At 39.2% G+C, this 20,925-nt stretch overlaps 1 protein-coding gene across 1 annotated transcript in view; it reads right to left on the bottom strand.

The window, feature by feature from the left end:
* Positions 1-20,925, bottom strand: part of glra4a (glycine receptor, alpha 4a) — a 59,211-nt gene that overhangs the window by 8,669 nt on the left and 29,617 nt on the right. Inside the window, exons 2-7 of the mRNA XM_042493342.1 lie at positions 17,355-17,485; positions 13,716-13,783; positions 11,139-11,362; positions 9,423-9,505; positions 1,724-1,861; positions 264-478 (exon numbers count right to left, since the gene is read on the bottom strand). Coding sequence (XP_042349276.1) covers positions 264-478; positions 1,724-1,861; positions 9,423-9,505; positions 11,139-11,362; positions 13,716-13,783; positions 17,355-17,485 — 859 coding nt within the window. The remainder of the gene's footprint in view (positions 1-263; positions 479-1,723; positions 1,862-9,422; positions 9,506-11,138; positions 11,363-13,715; positions 13,784-17,354; positions 17,486-20,925) is intronic.

The following is a 20,925-nucleotide window of genomic DNA, read 5'->3' as shown; positions in this document are numbered from 1 at the left end:
CACACTCCGATGCTTAGTAAGTGGCCCTCGGTGTCAGACGTGGATACACACACAAGCACCCTTCAACAACATCATTTTTTAAAGGTCCAGCACCACTTAATTGAATGATGCAAAATGCTTCTGCCCTTATAGTAAATTAATCTCCTGCATCGATGAGTTTGTGCTGATCATGTTTCTCAGTGAATACTTCCTCTGCAACAAAGAATCCACCTTCCACTACGTATAAACCAAATATTGTGTTGGTCACTAGTGTGCAGACCCACCTTGGGCAGTGAGGCTCTTGAACCTGAGCTCTGCGTCGTCATCGTCAGTACAGTCGTGATGCCCAGACCCACTCTGGCTGGTGCAGCATCCATGTTTATCCAGAAAGACACCCACGAGAGGATGACGATGAGGAGGGAAGGGATGTACATCTGGATCAAGTAGTAGCCCATTTGACGTTCCAGGTGGAACTTCACCTCGATGCAGGTGAATTTACCTGCAGACACATGACAGTATGTCTAATTGTCATGCTTAAGGACATTAGCCTGGAAACCAGACAAACCTGCGAGCTCATGTGTTTGCTCTGGCAGATGCGTCTGGTCTCATAACTCTTCTCTGCACACTGTAGCTTGTTTACATTTGTCTGTCGCTCAGCGCTAGGTCACATACTTCGTTGCTCTGAGTGATTGTAGGTCTGTCTGATTGCGTCCAGAGGCATTTTTTACCAAGGTTGTTGATGACACCCCTTGGTTGAAAATGAACTGAGATGTTCCAGACTAATTCAGCAATGCCAGGCTGTAAGGACAACAGTGTTTTTTGTTTTTAAATTACACTGCTGCAATGGAAGAATAGAAGATGATTCAGATGTAGTCCAATTTTCTTTCCTTGGGACTGATTTTACTGATTTTTCAGGGTTCCTAAAGTCAAAGGAAACCTGGGTCATGGAATTTCACAATCACATTATCCAGGCCTGGGAAAGTTATGGAATTATTAATAATCATTGAAAGTTTTGAGAAGGTCATGGACATTTGTTGTGTGTAATGAAATTGTTACAGTAATTTTTCAAGGATAACTTTGCATATTATGTGACATAACAGAACATTTATTTTCTGAAGCTGTTGACTTGATGTAGCTATGATATGTAAAGTTTTGAATCTGATAGGTTTGAAAAACCGCAGTTTTATAATGGATCCTGGAAAAGTCAAGGAAAAGGTTTGAAATGTTGTCCCTAAAATGCATAGGAACCCTGGATTTTACATGTTGCATAACTGCACTGGCCCATTGACCTATCTATCAAGTATCTAATATAGTTCATCTGTAGTATTTGTTGTCTGTGACGACTCTGTTTTATTAGTATGTATCTCTCTTTTGGCTATTTTTCTAACGACTTGTGTAATGGTGTGTTTTGTCATATGATGCTGTGGGGAACAGCAGTTCTGTAATGAGTATATGTTGTAACCAGTGTGTACTATGGTATATGGTAGTGACAAGAGTCTTGTAGTAGTAGTAAAAGTAGTAAAAGTGCATTTTAGTTAAATTGTTACTTTTAACCAACACAGCAAGTCATAGATTAAATCCCAACAAGAATCAACAGTGTGTAGCATTCAAGTTGTTGAATCTCCGTTGCATACTCAGGTCATTTCACATGCCTCAGGAAAAGAAATGAGCTGAAGCACTAGGTTACAATTTGGATTTTCAGTGTGCTGGTCTCTCAGCACCATGAATGGAATTCATTATGTACCTGTGTTGTAATGCTTTGTGCAGTAGCCCAAATCCTTCTCCTCTTTGAGCACAAACTGTGGGAGGGTGAGATCATCAGCCACCTGAACGGGGTTGTCAGACAGCCACTCAAAGATCAAGTCATTCATTGTGTAACCAACTGTGAAAAGAGAACAGAGGAAAAAAGAGCAGATATTTAAATAAGAGACAAGTGTCACATTTTCTCTCACTTTAGACTAGATTTTATTGACTAGGCTATGAATGCTCCTATTCTTTTTTTCTTTGCATCTTGCACATGATTTAAGACAAATTCTGGCATCTCATTATTTCACAACGGCACGCGTTTTTCTAAATTGCATCAACTTGGCAGAGACAGGGTGCTCTATAGTTCATTATTGTGTCTAGACAGTCTGTAATATATAATATCTCAGACATGTCAAATTATAAAACTGCTTAAAACGTTACTAGTCAGATCCTAATAAAATTTTGGGGAGATGCATTTTAGTTGAAACTGCACTCCATCATTTACAGCATTATATTGGTGATATTTCAGCTGAAGTGCTACAAGTAGACATCAAAACAAGACTGTATATTTTGTTTACTGACTATAAAGGGGGAATGTATCAATCACAGAATATAACATTTAAGGGAACCTATTATGCTCATTTCCTGGTTCATGTTTTGTTTTAAGGTCCTATTAGAGCATGCTTACTTGCTTTACTGATCAAAAAAACCTTTATTTTCCTCATACAGTTTGAGCTGAAAGACCTGTATAAATTATCCATCTGAAACTCTCAGTTTTAGCGCCTGTCTCTTTAAGATTGACCCAAAAAGGCCAATACTGCTCACTTCTAGCTCTTCGGCTTCTCGGCGTCTCTGCACCATCATAACCATGGAATGACTGCAGAATAGCGGCACTTTCTACTGTGCAATATTGCAAATAAATGCTTCAACTACACAACTAGACGTGCACCAGGAATATCATCCAAAATCGCCAAGAAATTCGCAATGTTGGCAACCAAGTTTACAGGTTTCCCTGTTGTTAGCACGTAGCTACATGTAAGTTAGCAGTGTCGTTGTAAATGACTGTAATGGAGAATGGCAGCACTTTCTACCATTAAAAATAACCAGTAAAAGCTTTTAAAACACAACCTCACATGCTCCATCAGGAATGTGATCCAAAACTGAGGAGAAATAAACAATATTGATAATGTTAACATGTTTCCCTAATGTTAGCATGTAGCTACATGTACGTTAGCGGTGTATTTGCAGTCAGGGAATAACTAAATATAGTTGCAGGATGATATCAGTATGCCATCGGTATCAGCAAATATTGGTTTAAGATGGAATATCGGAAAAGGCCAACATGCTGATTCTTGCCAGTATCACATATTGATATATTTTTTTTATTGACAAAGTGACCTGTTACAAAACATCAACCCTAAGTTTAAGTATTTTATCTTATTTTGCACAATAAATGAATATTATGTACATATAAAAGCATTGTATTTCATGTTTCCATCTGCTGACACGCCATCACAATGTGAGTATGCATAATATGATGTTAATTCCACTACAGAAGAGACTAAAATTAGGTGGGAATAAAAGTGATAATATCGACATCGGTATTGGTATTTGACCAAATGCGTGTTTTATATCTGCATATCAGATATTGACAAAAAAATCAAATAGCCTGTCGTGGATCCTTAACTGTAATGGAAAATAGCAGCACTTTCTACCATGAAAAATCACCAATGTAAGATTCTAATTACAACCTCACATGTTCAAACAGAAATTTTACCTGAAATCGCGGCGAAATCTACAGACTTGGAAACAAAATTTACATGTTTTCCTGACGTTAGCATGTAGCTTCATTTAGCATTGCAGGCTATGTAATGTAAACACTTGGCAGATGACCATATAAAGAAAGCCGGCACACTATGATGTCATTCTTTAGCCAGAATTGAAAAAAAAAGTTGGAAACAGCTTCAGAAGTCTGAAGAAGCCTCCCATTTGACATTGTAACATAATAGAAAAGCATAACAAGTCCCCTTCAACATTTCGTGTTGCTATATGTATGATGAAAACAATGCTTTTTACTGCATGTTTTAAAATGCTGCATAAAATCAAGTACACCACTGCATTATCACTTTTGCTGTGGTCCTCATCCCCTTCTTCCTCCTGCTTAACCTGATTTCTCTCCTACGCCACAACTCTAACTGGGATCTTGTTACCATAGCATAACATCTGTGCATGAGAAACATCAGAAACCTCAGCTAATGAGACCCAGAGAGAGAGAGAGGCAGAGAGAATGAAACTTGGAAGATTGTGGTGATATAATGCCGCTTTTGCCCATCTGTCCAGCTACCAGCTACCCTCTGCCATCATGTTTGTCACAGTAAAGGTCACCCAGCACAGCTCCAGTCATGTTGTTGCTGCTGCTTGAAGGTTACAGAATAGAGGGGGACATGAGGAGCATTTCTGCCCGTAACAGTGGGAGATGTTGTACATGTGAACACATACTGAGCTGATTAGGTTTAATAACAGTAATGTACAAATCGTAACATAATGACACATATATTCCGTTTTTCTGCGAAGGAATGCACAGTTCAGTAAACCACTAGGATAAATCAATAATTATTTTGCTTCCACACACGGTTGCTTTTCTTGAGGGCTGCACTCCTTCTCACAGCTACTTGATTATAAGTATATTAAAAATGCATGCCACATGCAACAACAATGCAGCATATCTCGCACATCTGAATAATACTGATGTCCATTGGGACCCTTTGGGGCCTGAGTAACAAAGACATCAATTATTCAAGATGTTATACTCTATCCTGCCCACACGGCCGGAAAAAAAACACAACAAAGACAAACTTATCTTGTTCATGAGGAGAATTCACTGTCATTCACACATCCTGCTGTAACAAACAAGGAGAATACCAATGCTTTCCTGTGATAATAAAGTGGTCTTCTCTTCTTCAACCAGAGCTAAAACATTATCGACGTCGTGTTTAAGGTGCAATAAAAATGAAATTAATGAGGCAGGGTAGAGTAATGACTGTTGGTCATCTTTTTCATGTTAAATGCAGCTCTATTATTTTTAGTTTTTTGGTTTTTATATCATTCTGTAGTTTTCCAGAAGTGTTCCTTATTTATTTCAATCAAGCTTCTAAATGCTGTTTTCTCAACTTTTTCTCGTGTGACCTGACATAAGTTTCTGCACAATGTTAAATAAACACACATAGCATCATTTTTATCACAAAAATATAGTGCTAGCAAAGCAGCAGGTGATCAAAGCAAGCTGTCATGTTGCACTGATTGTTAAAATAAACTGATCAGGAAGATGGTGCTCGGCCCACACTCTAAGGAAACGACACGTTATGGGATATTTACTGGCGTGGTTTCTGTCATAAAAAAAGACGTGACATTCTCAAAAGCATGTGTGAAGCACAGACCTTATTTAAAGCTTCTAACCAAAAACCCATTAAAAAAAACACTGACTTTGAGATGAAGGAACCTGAGGTGCTAAAATGCTTATTCATATCTGAGTTTTAGGACTCATTACTGGAGCTCTCTAGAGCGTCATGCTCCACCTCCGCACTCAAATCTTTTAAGCTGACACAAGGCGGGTTTCCATTAACCCTCAAATTGCGCACATTAAAATTGCGAATATAAAATATGCCTAATGAAAGCACATCAATTTAAAAACAGTTTAATTTATCTCAAAAGCGTTTCTACGCTCGCATGGTGGTGTTTTAAGTGCATCGAAAAAGCCATATTTCGCAAAACTGCATTGGAAACACTTTTGAAAAAAATATTTTATAGGTCACATGATGCTATGGCTATACGCTTGTCGGTAGGAACTGTCTCCCTTGGGCATGATGCAGCAGGCGCTAGAAGAGGTTTTATTCCATCAAATAACTCTTCAAAAATTGAGTGCAGAAGTTTTGAATCCACAGTTCCTTTGTGAAATCGTGGAATATCACCTCCCAGAAATCCCTTACAGGTGGCCGCTCTCATGTATAAGGGGCTTGCCTTTCCATTATCACACACATAACCCACCTACGTTGCCAATGATTGGAAATAATGACGGCTAGTGCGGTGGCTGCAATAGAAATAAACCTGTGAATGTTTTAAAAATCCATCTTCATGCTTCTTGAAATGTTATTGTGAGAGGAGAAGTCGCATAACATCACTCAACAGAAACGCAGTCCTCTCGCGACTGTGTTTCAAAAATAAAAAATATTGCTGAAGTTCTCAGTAATGCAAACCCGCCTTCTGTCCTCACTCTTCATGCTAACGCTGTCTGCAAACAGCGTGTGGGGGATGAGGGCGATCAGCAACCTATGTCACTGCTTTTTATAACAGCTGAGTTTGACTTTTTACTTGAAAACCACAGTAACAAGCGCAGATGGACCTGCACTTTAGGAGGGCGTTCACCTAATGAAAGACACTCACGCAGCTGTGGATGTGCTTCAAATTCTTGGTCTTGCTTTTTACTTATGGTGTTAGTTACAGAGTGGATTTGAGGTTCCTGGACGCTAATGGCTCAAGGCAAAGCACAGTGGTATAAGCTGCATATATGAGGCTTTGATGTGTCAGAATAAGGCAGAATTGTATTGTTGGTTCTATTTATATATCTATATAAGCCCGTGGCATGAAAGGCCAGAAAAGAAGATTGGCCTTGGCTTTCTCAAACTCCAAAGATAACTCTTCTCTCTCTTTATTTCCCACCATACTGCCCCTCTCTCTCACTTTCTCATGTCTCTGCAGCTCCAGTAGTGGCAGTAAAAGCTATAATATCCTCTTAACATCAAACTCTAGCCAAGGTGATCACACCCTTGGGTGGTGTACTAGCACTTGTCAACACAAGGCCAAGTATCCTCACCAGGCCTTTAATCAGGAATGATTACGTCTCCTTTAATGGCGGTGTGATGTGATACACTTAGCCAAACACACATGCACACACACACACACACACACACACACACACACACACACACACTGCTGCTTTAAGCACACATCTGTTTGCCTGAGTCCTCCCTCTGTTATACTCCTAAAGGGTATAATGTCTTTATATTTGTATTTCTATACTTGCTGACGTATATTCTGCACTAAATTTATTTGATTTTTTTTTTTTATCTGTTTGTCCCTGTGTTAATTTGCAGAAATAAATCATGCTGTTTCCTGCACAAAAAGGGGACCTCTTGTTGTTGTTAGATCAGATAAGGAATTAGACAGAGATACCAGCACTCAGCTTGACTTATTTATTTGTGAGAGATGCCTCTGAAAAGGTGCAGTGACTTTGTGCTCCTTCTGTTCCCTTAAAATCTTTTGTCCTTAAGATGGGAATTAGGTCACCTCTAGGCACAGCACATATAATAAAAGGGACACAAAATTAAAGTTTTATTATTTATATCCTGGAAATTGGTTTCATGAGGGCAGATGATATCTCTGCTAAAGGCAAGCGAGGACTGAAAGTAGAGGATATTATTCTTTGCCTGTGTTTTATCAATATAATAACATTTTTAAAATGTTTCAAATGCCTTTTTGTACAGCTCTTGAACATTCTAGTTTTAATGAATGAACAGTAAATGTCAACAATTAAAGAATTTTAATTTGCCCCACCAACCCTTAATGTCGCTACACCTGTCAATCTTTTAATTGACATATGTATTTAACAAGTAAACGTTAGGACAGATTTACCACTCACAATTCTTGATCATTTTCAAAACACTGTCAGTTGTATATAGCTATATATCTAATTCAGCTTACGTTGGCTTCTTAAGTTGGTTATAAAACTGTCTCTGGCTGACTTAATGTTTACAGCTGTCTCATTTGATAACGAGAACCCTGTAAAGAGGTCTGAAATATGAAATACTTAATTTTTAATGTTCAAAGAGAAAAGCTTATTAGCATTATAGCCAACCAAGGGTTTTGACAAGAAACATTATCATTAGGCTGGACTCTGATCTAGTAGTACCCATGAGTAGCTTCCACAAAGGGTGCCGATGCCATGTCATTGTTTCAGTGACCCAAAATTTCAAAGCCCCTTTAGTTGGGAAAACTGTCCCACTGGGCTGAAACCCTACTTCTTTGACAGTCCACCCATTGCTCTGATGTTCTTTCTCCTAAAATACACACTTCCAGCACTTAATTTCAGTTTGCCAGTGGTATTTGAGCTGCTGATCCTGGGTGTTTTTCACCAATCTGTCCCTGCTTTTCTACCAGCTTTTGTGCCACCAAATGTGGATTTTTAAAGCAAAAACACTATCTCTTCTTAACCACAACCACATAGATTTTGTGTATAAACCTCACCAGAAACTCACCACGATGTTGTTGAGAAACGCATCTGTTATATAATGTATCCGTGGTTTACAGAAAAGTACAATGTGAATATTTTTTTCTTGCAATCGGGTTGTCTAACTGCAGGGTCTGTTTTTTTCAGTTCAGTTCAATCGAGAGCTTTTATAGGCCATTGAGGAGAAATTTGATCTGCAGTTGGGGGTACTAAAAAAATTAAAAAATACACTAAATGGGCAAGACATCATAGCAGCACACAACCAAACTTGATTTAAAGCAATCCGAATCAACAGTAAAAGCAAAAGTATCAATAAAAGTAATCTTAAAGTGTCAATAAAAGGGGTGAGCTTTGTCAACCCATACAAAAGTCATTATCTTCTTTTTCAGAAACGAGTCTTCAAAGAAATTAGCATTTGTGTTTTCCAGAACGCACTGTCACAGAAATGGGCTTTAGGTCCAAAAGGACATTTTTTTGGGATAAAAAACGACATAATAATATTACGTCGGACAGAAGGCTCATTTGTCTACAGCTCGGTATCCCAAAAACAAATGCTCATTGTTCTCAATGGCCTATTCTCCAAGGGGACTCACCCAAAAAGGAGTACTGGCATAGAAGGTGGGACCCTCCCTACTCTGCCTCTGACTGGCCTACCCTGATATTCTTACCCTAACCCTAACCATTGTCACTGCACATGCCTAAACTTAACCAACCCAACCATTGAAGGCAACAAGTACAAGTCAATCAGAGGCAGAGTAGGATGGGTGCCATAGAAGGAGGGTGCATGCAGATGTCATTCTGCATAATAATTTGCTGTGTGCTTCTCTTTTGGAGAATGTGGAGCATATAGTCGGAGAAACGGCCCTTTTGGAGTTTGTTTTTTGGATACAAGATGGGACCTTTTTCAGTGTTTGGGCTTTATAATTCTAAGATGTTTGTTCACTGGACAGCCCCCCCACAGGTTAGGGAAACAAAGTGGTTGTTGTGAACTGGGCTTTTCTTAAAAGTAGACCGTAACCTCACAAAATAATGTAGTATTAAATACCCCTCGCATCGAAAGTAATGCTTGGTTGGTGTCGGTAATTAGCTAGTTAGCCCAGCATGTTCATGTTTACAGCGTAAGTCGAAGGAGACAATTACACAGTTTTAATCTATTCCTTACAATTTTGCGCTTGCATTTTTAGTTTTGCAGAACACATGAGATGCAATTAGAAAAAAAACATTCTCCACAGGGACTTTGTAAATACATCCCAAATAATTAGACACGCTTATAGTCACAATACAGCTCCTATCTCTTGAAATATAACAAGATTAGGCACATAACAAGCAAGGCAAAAGGTAGAAATCAGGAAGAAGGGGGAGATAAAAAGAGGTAGGCTAAGTGAGACAAGAGGAAGAAAAGAAGAAGACTCACAGCTTTCAAGCTGCATTGTACAGGTCTGAATGTCCATTGGGAAATTCTTCAAGTCCATAGGGCAGGACAGGGTAAGAGTCAGCCTGAGATAGAGAAACAGATTGGATGAGAGAAGAGGAGTGACAGGGGACGTCAAAAGGTACAAAAGGGCTCAAGGAAAAGACACCAAAGCACAAGGAGAAATGATAGGTTAACAGATTACAAGACCAGTGAAATAAACCAGTGCCAAGCTGCTTCGTTTTGCAAAGTCTGAAACATGAGTTATGTTCAATGCAAAAACACTGAACAAATTAAAAAGAAACCAAACAACCCCAACAACAACCAGATGTTGCTTTTTAAAAGAGTAGATTGAAAAACATATTGAGTTACTCTACCATTTGATTACTCGTAGTGCTACAGTAATTGGTGTAAGCGTCCGTACTTTTATTTGTTGTGCTGTTGATGCATTGAGCCTTCAAAAAATCCTCAGAGAAGAGAGGGAGTCAGAGGGAGCTATTTGGGAGTCTGTCTGGAGGAAAACTGTGTAATTACCTGCTGTAATGCTTCGCCCAGAGGCGAGACAAGAGCTGCCAGCAGTATACACACAGGCACCCATTTGCGACTGTGCTGTGATGACACAATATCTTTTTCAGTTGCTGAGCAAACTACATTTATCCAGGTGATTGATTCTTCTAACACTGGATTAATTGTGTTATCTATTTAGTGCACTCACAGAGATATTTGATCTAGAACTTCAAAACATTAGTGATATTTGTGCATTTTCAAAAGCAAAATGACAATTTTGGAGCAAAACAATGACTATGTATACATGCACAAAATATTCTGGTGGAGTGGATCTGGTCCGTCCTATAGCTGTCATGAATGTTGAAATTAGCTATAGAGACCAAAAACATTTTGTGCACCAGGCTGTAAACATGCTGTGAATTTGGGCATTATAACATGGGGATCTATGAGGATGAGGTTTGTAAAATTGGAACTCAAGTGACACACAAGAAAGGACTTAAAAGACGTCTCTTCCTACGTTATGTTTTAAAAAGACATCTGCAAATTGCTTATTCAGTGTAAAGTGTCATGAAACAAACAGACCTCAAAGTCACTGCACTTCCAGCTGACATTTCCATGCATTTTTCTTTCCACACTTGCACCCATTTAGTATTTTGGTGACTTGTGGTGCGCCTAAGTGGGCAGAAAGGTGCAGTAGGGAGCGTGTGTGATTGGCAATTCAATTCAATCTGCTGCAATTGTGGTCAAGAGGTCGTATATGAGTGGGATTTGTTTGCCACCTGCCTTCTTGCACTAGTTTTCTTCACTTTATTTGGTAGAATTGTACCCAAACAGACTTCTTCAACTGCCTTTATGAGTAAAATCATCACTTGTTTCATGTTGATCATATAAATCAAAGCACAGCCATATTTAAAAGCAATAATATCACCAAAGCAATGTGTACTGGAATACAAATTAGTGTCAATCTTCAGCATCTATTTAAAAAAAAAAAGCTGCTTATTTTAAAGCCAATATTTAAGTATTCTTTGAATATACAAGTACAAGTCTCAGAGTAAGAAAACAACATTCAAGTTATACTGAAGCATTTGAATGAATGATAACATGCAGAGGATTTGGCGCATTTCTATTTAGCCCCTGACGTTGTGCTTTGACTGGCCATAACGATACTGAGTGGCGCCGATCTTTAAGTTATGGGAAGTCACTTGTATTTACCTAATGCTATACAGAACGCTGCCATCTTGGAAAATCCGTAGCAGCTTGTTGTCAGTGGTGACCTCGTGGAAATTGGCTCCTTTCTCGTTTGCAAAGAATAAATCAGGTTTCCAAATCGAGTCCAACATGGATGGATCCAGATCGAGGGAGTCGTCTGGATATTCGCTGTACGCCAGGCGAGGGTCGTTCCATTTTTGCCGTAGAAATACATTGAGCCTGTAGTCCTGTGGGTCAGGGCAGTTAATGGAAAATATATTATTGGTGAAAGTTGTAGTACAGAATGGAGAGCTCAGAAGTGCATTAGTCTGCAGAGGTTTCTGGGAATATTTTGTTACAGTACTGGTTGCTATTGGAGTCCAATTTAACTGATGATGAATTTAAAAATACAGAAGCAGTTGTACTCTGTGAAAGATGAAACTTTCACTTTTTTTGGATGAAATATCACTTTAATGTCTAGATCTAATGTGTCCATTGTGCTTCATTTGTGACAAGTACATGACTATGAGGGGTTCATAATGAACAATTGTTCTTAGAGAATTTAAAACAGTCAAATCATTGCTTATAAGTAGAAAAATGTTGTTTTGATTTTTTTGACAGACACTGATGGTTTACTTTAAAAATGCTTCGGTGAATAAAAATATTATTAAAAAGGGTTGAGCATGACAGTATATACTGTGCAAAGTTATAAATGTGTCCACCGGTAGGGATTTGGCAAAACCCTCTTCTGTTGGAGCCATTTAGGGCATGCTATTTGGCAAATAAGGCTGGATGCCAGCATGATCTCATGATTCTTGTGTGATATTGCAAATTGAGCTGCCTAGCAACATAACATGATTTTGGCAGACATAGACAAGGAGGATGATGCTGTAAATACAGGACCCTGCAACACCTTTTAAGGCCTTGTCTTAATAGATTTTCGGAACAAATTACTGTATCGTAATAAGAGCTGGCTATCGGTACCCAATACCTTTTAAGGTATCTGTTGAAAAAACACAGTACCAAGTTATATCTAAACTTTTCCAGTCAAACAATCTCTGTATTTGAGCCTTTTTGTGCAGGGGGTCTGAGCTTAGACTTTTGCAACCCCCTGCAGGATCAGCAGACTTTCTGTTGCAGTCATCTCTAGAGCCACTCCGCTCCTGGGAAGTCTGCCTAGCTAGCATGAGGTAAAACAGAAGCAGCGCTAAAATCCAACACTGAGCCATTAAACCATTTCAACAAACTCAGCATTAGGTAACATTTGCTGTGTGATGCTAACAGTTAGCCCTGTCACTGTGTACTGTCAGGTGGACAGTTGCATCTGTTCCAAGCACGAAGCTCACACTCCTGCAGCAGCAGCTATAACTCATACAGTCTGTGGTGTGGTGAAGTTGACAGCGGTGTTTTGTATTGAGTTAACAGTCAGCATTATGAGATACCAACAAATCATTTGGAAGTATGGCTATACTACACACCACTTTACACATTCACATTATTGGTATAAAATAAAGTACTCTTTTGGTACCTGAATCACTTTAAGTGTTACTGGTATCGTCATTTTGACGATACCCAGCGCTATATATTCTGATATGTACTGTTAACATAATATAAAATTACTCATATAGGGGCTATATTGCCGACCTCTACTGATGTATTTAATATTTACATATATCCCAATCATAATGACTGTTATTACAGTTGTATACAGATGATCCATCTTTGTTATGTAATTCAGCAGCTTTGGATAATGATGGCATCACTCTTGCTGAAATGCCCCTGCCTCACCATATTTGTCAGATTTTCTGAAAGTATCTGATTGAAAAAGATGGTTTAGTGTTTGTTCAACCGTTGCAGCCATGTGCTGCTGGTGAGCCGAGGGTTGGCAATGCGAGCCATGCCAAGGACGAGTGCTGAACACAATCACTCCTGCCTGCAGCCAGCATACATGAGTAATTAAATTAGAATTCTAATCTGCGCAATTAATTCAGAATTCATCTTTGGGCATTGCACATTGTTCGTTTTCCTGCTTGTTCACTTCATTTATCAGAATATGAGGCATGCTTCACCAGCACATACAATGACATCATTAGTGTTGTCGTTCTGTCGGCTGACCTGACTGCAGGTCTGACCCTCTGGGCCTCCCTCACACACCTTTAAACAGTTTGCTGCTGTATTGTGCTGACCCAGCAGCTTGAACACTGTAAATGCAGACTTGAGGACAGCTATTTCTCCCTGAACCACTTGTCCTCTCTCCCATACCTCTTTTCATCCATTTTCTCAATTTTTCATTTTAATTGCAGAGTGGACAGTTCATTATCAGCATGTCAGTGACCCATTGGTCTCTGAAGGTTGCACTGTTATGCTCCAGGAAACACAGAAATGAGGAAACGGCTTCAGCAGGGAGTGGATTAGCAAAGAAGTTGGTAGGAAAGAAAGACGGCGGAGTGTTTTTGAGATTTCTATATAGAAGTCATTGGAGCAATGAAGCTAAAAACAACATAAACCATTGTGGGATTTTTAAACATAATAATGCACTTTAAGAAAATGCATTTTCCTCTCTAACATGTTAAACATCTGAAATCTCCAAGGTTTTCTTACCATTGTAGTTTCTGTGATGGACCCAAAGCTGTTGATGAAAATATTACAGGTGACATTCACAGGTGGACCTGAGGATAGAAAAAAAAAAACATACTGAATTTACACATCTTTCCCCTCAAATGGGATTCATAACATCCCACTACATTTTAAAAAAAAGTAGAAACACCGCCTTGCAGGTGCATGCCTCTGCACTTACTGTATAGTTGCACTTATAGTTTATATCCTTGTCTGTGATAGCATCGATGCCTCACACACATCTTCCCTCCAGCAGCACATAAGATCTATACAACCAGCACAGTTTCAAGGTTGGCACTTAAGATTTGTGTGACCAATTCAGTATCTGACCATATGTCTCCCCCTCTGTTCCTGAATTATTACGCTGAATTATGGCCAGGAAAGTGTTTTTGCCTGACATTATGATGTCACACTGAAGTTGACTGTTGACCTCTTAAATATAAAAGGTCATGACTTCATAATTTTATCCTATTACACATCTGTTTGAAATTCTATTAAAATTATTGTATGAATTCTTGAGTTATGGCCAACAACATGTTTTCTGAGGTCACAGGACCTCAGAAGATATGTTGCATGTTTGTGCAAAATTTAAAGAAATTCCCTAAAGGTCCTCTTGAGATTTTGCACGCACAAGAATTATACAGATGTAATGTCACAGTGACCTTGGACCTATGAAAATACAGTTTTAATCAGTTCATCCTTGTCTCAAAGTGAACATTTGTGCCAAATTTGAGAAAATTCTCCTTCAATTGTTATTGAGATAACGGGTTCACAAAAGTGAGACAAAATAGGCCACAGTGACCTTGACCTTTGGCCTATGACAATCAAATTCTAAGTAGGTCATCATTTTCTTAAAGTGGGTACTAATTTGAAAAAATTACCTCAATGCATTTTTGATAATGCCTCGGGCCTTGACTCTCAACGGGACATAATATATACTTTTGTGTATCTCTTGTAGCATTCTTAAAATTTACATCACTTTCTTCATTAATTTTCATCATTGATTTTCATAATAATTGAACTGAAAGTGATGCTACAACACAAATCATGCCAGCTTCATTCCTGGTGTTGAAGAGCCGGCTCTTTAAAGGTGCCATGAAAAAGTATATTTTTAATTTTCTATTTTTGGGCCTGTCACTTCAAGTGTAATTACAGCCCCCCAAACAATCCCATTTACTGAAACCAGCCTCAAAAACATTTGAAGAAAAACTATAAGGCAATTGACAAATAACATTGGGATTTTAAAACTTAAGAGCAAACAATGTCACAGAGAGAAAAGTGAGAATTGTCAGTGTGCAACCCTGACTTTTAAAATTTTCTTTGTATGCTACTACTTGCAAGAGCAAATTCATTTACTGAGAAAGGACCACCAGAACTACGTCTTTATCAACATAATGACCATCAGGATGCATTTTTGCAAACATATTTGCTTAATTTTCACTGACAATACATTAATTTGTTTTTCCCTCCAATTTTCTGAAAGTAACTCACAATACAACATTCTGTCATTAGCACCTACAGCATAGCTAGAGCTTTTTATGGTTATGTTATGTACGTACTCAGAGCATTTGGTTAAGTTCAGGGATGTTCTTGAGATTGAAAAAGTCAGCAGTGACTTTAAGTACGACATGAGGTGTTGATGTAGGCAACTAATTAACATTAAACCAAAACTATGATCTTCTCAACCAAAGAGCTTCTGTTGCCTAAACACAGATTTTCAAACGGTAAGGCCTGACTCCTCAGGGGGGCATAAGGGGACAGATGTGAGTAGAAGATGCTGCGTCAGGTAAAAGGGACAGGTGTATGCTGGTATTCTTGAACAGTGGGACGTTAGTTGTCGTCGTTTGGCTCATTGATTTTGCCTGCTTATCAACAGTCAGCAGTTGGAGCAGTAGCAGCTGCAGCATGAAGCTCGTGGATGCAATTAAGTTTTTTTTTTTAAAACCTTCAACGTCTGATTGCTGCAATTTGCATCGAGAATCTTCCCCTTCTTGGACTTATATCTCGGTCTAAACACGTGGACTTGATACACAGAAATTTAGATTCAGTATGCTTCTCAGGATCTCATTATTCACTGTGCCTATACATCCATAAATCTGCTAGGAAATCATACAAAAAAAGATGCTCTTATAACCATAACTGGCTTGAGAACCATCATGTTGCTTGAAAAAAAAAATTACAATTCTAATTTAATGTTTTAAACAACCTATAACAACCAATACAGAAAAGCATCCCAGAGAAAACTTCACAGAGGGGTGACATTTGGAACCAAAGCACTATGTTGCACTTGCACCCTGAAATGTGCACAGACCTGATTCCTCATCTAAACATTTGCACACTTTTTAATCCACCTTTTGATTTAATTTCCCAGGATGAATCAGTTTAAACTTGTAGAATCCTCATGTGACACGGAAGTAGAGACATATACGACGTTGCTGTCTCTTCCTTTGTTAAATTATAATAACACTGCAGAGATCTGCTAATTTCTCATCCAGTGTGCTAGAGTTTGTACAAACCAACCCTATGGGCAGAATACATGTTTCATTATATGTTTCTGCACACCACATATATGTTACATTTGTGGTTTCAGATGCTGTGGATGTGTTGATTCAGTTTTATGTTGTGACAAAATTGTGGTCAGTGTGTGTTTTGACAGAAAAAAAACACTTGGTTAGGGTTAAGGTTAGCGTTAGAAAAGCACCATGTTTTGGATTAAAATACCTGGTCTGGCCACTAGAAACACGGCTGGCAATATTCTGTTCTCTCATTAAAAAGTATCTCCTTTTGTGGTCTGAAACAGTGCATGACACCCAGTAATACCTCCTCATTATGATGAGAACCTTAGCTCATATATATGTATGTGCAAATGTCCGTGGCTTGCAAAAATGTATAATGACAACATTTTATTCTGGTGACTTTGCTTCTGTTTAATGTGTTGCTGCTGAGCAGCTAATTATCTATATAGTCTGCAAACTGGCTTTGCAATATAAAATGAGGGGGCACCATAGTGAAACCAAAATATTTAACTTTTTGTTTCAGATTTTTTTTTCTCAAAGGACACATCACACATACATACAGTAGGTGTCTTGAATTTGTCTGAGGAGTGGCTCACAGTGACAGACTTTAAAAACCTCTGCATATACCTAAATACACACAGGACTCCCTCCTGATGACTTGCACGTTGTACAAAAATGTAGCGTTTCCTGTACTGAGAAATCAGCAGGCAGCAATTATGTTTCCCTCAAAACATAATTGTGGAGACAGGCTACCAGTGTGTTCTTGCTGCATGGTAAAATATGATTACAGTCTTAAAATTAAGTCAACAACAAACTATCTGGCCTTCACCACAAAGGGTTAATTAGACGTTAGGTTGAACTACAGTTCTGTTTGAACAGGGTGAAAAGGCGGACAAGCTGATGCAATATTTATGTACTGGAAAGCTGTAAATCTGAGAATCACATCATAGTTTCTGACAGAACAGCGTACAGCACATACACATGAGAACGGTCAGCTGTTCAGCTTTCACAGCACAGATCCACCGCTCTTTGTGTTTTCCTTTTTTTTTTTCTGGTGCTGGATTTTCTTGAGGGCTACTGTGATGGTCTGCCTTGGCATATACTGTACCTTTGAAGTTGGGTCTGATGCGGGCATCATATCCTGATGTTTTCCCCATGAGCTTGTCCAGGAAGTCAGAAGGCGACAGCTGTGGTCCTGCCCTGCTGGGGGGCTTTATCTCCTCCTTACAGGAGCTCAGTCTGATATCACCAGGGAGACAGAGCGAGGAGGAGCAAAAACATATAGAGAGAGAGAGCGAGAGAGAAGATTTGAGAAACGGCAGAGAAGGGAGTGTGTATGTACAAGAGGTATCAGTGGGGGGTTGGTGGTAAAATAATAATGAGAATCCAACAGAATGAGAAGCCAACAGCTATCACCAAGTCAGTCATCAGCAAAAAATACCCAGCGGTGGATGGGGAAATGAGTGTGAAAAACGACGATGGATGGCTTACCTCAGCTGGCAACTAAATGCTTATCTATTTCACATCATGTCTGGGACTTATTGTAGTTGTTAGGCCCTAACTACAGAGAAGAAAAACACAAGCGGAGGTAAACTTGTCCCTCTCCTGTGCTTCCCACAGCTCGTGGCTTAGCAGGGGTAAGGCTTGACAGATTGATGGCTCAATTGTAATGCTATGAATGTCACACCGGGGAGAGGAAGGAGTTGATACAAGCACCAGTGAGGCTCAGGCAGCCACTGACAGGAATAACCAACAGGCCAGAGTGAAAGTAAAGAGAGGAAGGGAGACGGAGAAAATCTCACAACCAAAGCAAGACTGAAGGAAAGAAAGAAACACTCTTTAAGGTCCATAATGGATTTGATTCCTGCCTGGCCCCTACTGTATCACAGCTGATCGCACCCCGTGCTTTTGATACGATTTTTAACAGTTCACGATCTGTCATGATCTGAAACTCGGGAGTACAGATGGTGGTTCAGTCCCCTCCGAGGCACAGCTTTGCTGATGCCCTGTGTTCTCATGAGTGTGTGCAGCCAGTCACTGATCCACCAATCTTACCGCCTCTTAGCTGTATTTAAAGCCACATAAACCGCATCGTCAGGGCCTACAGGATCGAGGGCTGTGTGGAGGATATTTTTGGTTGGTCAAGAGTGAAGCTGAGCCGATCCCAAGAGATCTTTCTTTTTTAATGGTGTTGGCAACAATTAGGAATTGTTGGAAATCACTGTGTTGTAATTATAAAGTTATGGTTGAATATGCTGTAATATTTCTCCACAGAATATCTAGCAACATTAAGTAAGAGGGTCTACTTTCAAAAGACAATGTTAGCCTTTGCTGACACATCTACATTTGAGGTGCCCTTGCTCATCTGTCACAAATCAATGCTTTCAGGTCTCAGATGGAAACCAGCATGCTGGTTATTCCTTAGTGGTCTGTGGACATCGTCTGTCCCTCCATATCTGGATTTGAGTGAATGCAGCCATCTGTGCAAATCAATCAAGACATAATTTTGAGTAAAATGGTAGTTTTTGGCATAATTATATCATAATGCACTCCACAGAGTACAATCCTCTGCCAGATCCACACAAATACATCTTGTAAGCCTGCAGGTTGCATCTAGTTTGTTAAAGCAACTCAATCTTGTTTCTTTTATGTTTTGTTTTCTGCAGCATAGAACATAAATTATTGCATCCCAAAAAATGATTCATATAACTGTTTTCTGATCTGCCACAACTATAGCCGAAGTCTGGTTTAGGCACAATAATTACTCGATTGATATTAATACGGTATCATAATTTAGGTTAAAAGAGCAAAATTTCCATTGTTTGTATAAAATAAGATGCAGTCTTTTGGGTCAAAGTGCGGTTAGGGTTAGTTTATTCTTCTGTGGATCCACTTTTTCTTTATTTTGTGCTAATTCATTTTTACAGTACCTTTGGTCTAACCCTTTGCATCTCATCTCTTTCTTATTTGCAATCATCATTGAATATTTTGTGTTTTATCTGATACTATCTCCACCATTTCAACCTTTTATTTAAAGCATGTTTGGTCTGCTGCATAGCTGGCATCTACCATTTTAGCATGATAACAGTAGCAACATACAACCAGCTATCATAGCAGTAAATTCAAGGTTAATCATCCAACAGTTTCATTCCCTGGAGCCACACGGCTAGTACTGTTATGGTTAAAAATAACACAAGCACCCAGCACCTTTTGTTGATTTTCCCAGAGGAGCTGTGCACATATCTCCAGTCTTTGTTCCATTATAAAGCTCAACTCTCACCAGTCCCCTGACTCCACTCCACTGTTTCTGGCCAGAGTCCACTCTGTAGTGTTGCTGATTTTACAGTACACTGGCACACCTTTCATCCCCCTCTCTCTCCTGCTCAAACACACACTCAGTCACAAACTCACTCACTCTCAGGTACACAGGGAGATGGATTGATGGTCAGACTCTTAATGTTACAGAAAGCCACTGATAATGAACTGTCTGTCTTGAGTTGCGCTTGTTTACGGATCCACACAAAACAATAAAACATCCTGTTTGGTGTCGAGCGTGAGTGTCTCTGACAGGCGGTCACAAGCTTTCAGAGACAAATGATTGTGACAATAAAGTCTGTAGTTTCAAGAATAGAAGAATGAGACCCGAACACAAGTGCATGTTCTAGCAGAGATTTGTGAATGTATTTTGACACAGCTGGCTGATGACTAATGAGAGAGGTTTGCCATTACATGACAATTCTGGTGTGAGTGAAAGTGTGAAAGTCATAAAGGGAGCTCACTACAGTCACATAACTCAGACTTACTGAGACACAGCAAATCTAGGTCATAAGACGAGCTTCATTTCTATAATGTTAATCCATGAGTCACTACTTTTAGTCGAAGCTGTTAACCAACACAAACACGTCCACTGCAAATTACAGTGCAATGCAGCTTGTGTATGTTTGTGTGTGTGAGTCATTTCTGCTTGTTGATGCTCTTAAATAGTGCTGAAACAACAGTATTAGATTCCTCAGCTGTACAAAAAAAGTCTAGTTATGCTTCTTGATATTGATCAAACACAGTGGTCTGCATAAAGTATGAATTTACAGCATTTGATCAGATAAGGTCTTAAGGCTGGTCAGTCGGTTTGGGCCATTGGTAAACGTCTGTCGCCTCATGCCCAGAACACCCTGCCTTCATAAGCAGCATGTGAGTGTCGCCGAACCTGTATTTCTGGGGGTTTTTTTGCCTGTATTCTGGGGGCATTGAAAATGGTGTTTTGATAATTATATTAACTCCATACCAAATTTTATTACAGTTTCAAAGTCTTTATCTGCCAGAGAGTTGAGGAAATACAAACATATCTGTTTCACTCAAACTTTCCTGCTTCTGTTTCAAAATAAAAGTCCTGTGTCCAATGTCTCTGTTGACAGTTTCCCATCAGTTGTTAACACAAGGCATTTTATTGTGAAACATTTGCAGAACTGTGTTGTTGACAATGCAGGAGCTTGCACAACTTCATAGCTGAGTGGAATTTGTGCTTATAAGTGTGGCAAATATAGTACTCATAGGCAGCCGTGCAGAAGCGGCAAGAAGATCGCCATCATGCACTGCTCATGCATGCAGTGTGTTCCAAGCGTTAATTTTTATCCTGTCGGCTCTTGTCTGATTCAACGTGCTGAACTGATGGGAAAAAAAGC

This window comes from Plectropomus leopardus, chromosome 9 (genome assembly GCF_008729295.1).
Source record: "Plectropomus leopardus isolate mb chromosome 9, YSFRI_Pleo_2.0, whole genome shotgun sequence".
Lineage (NCBI taxonomy): Eukaryota > Metazoa > Chordata > Actinopteri > Perciformes > Serranidae > Plectropomus > Plectropomus leopardus.
The sequence above is the reverse complement of the archived record's forward strand: the minus strand, read 5'-3'. Positions and strand labels throughout refer to the sequence as shown.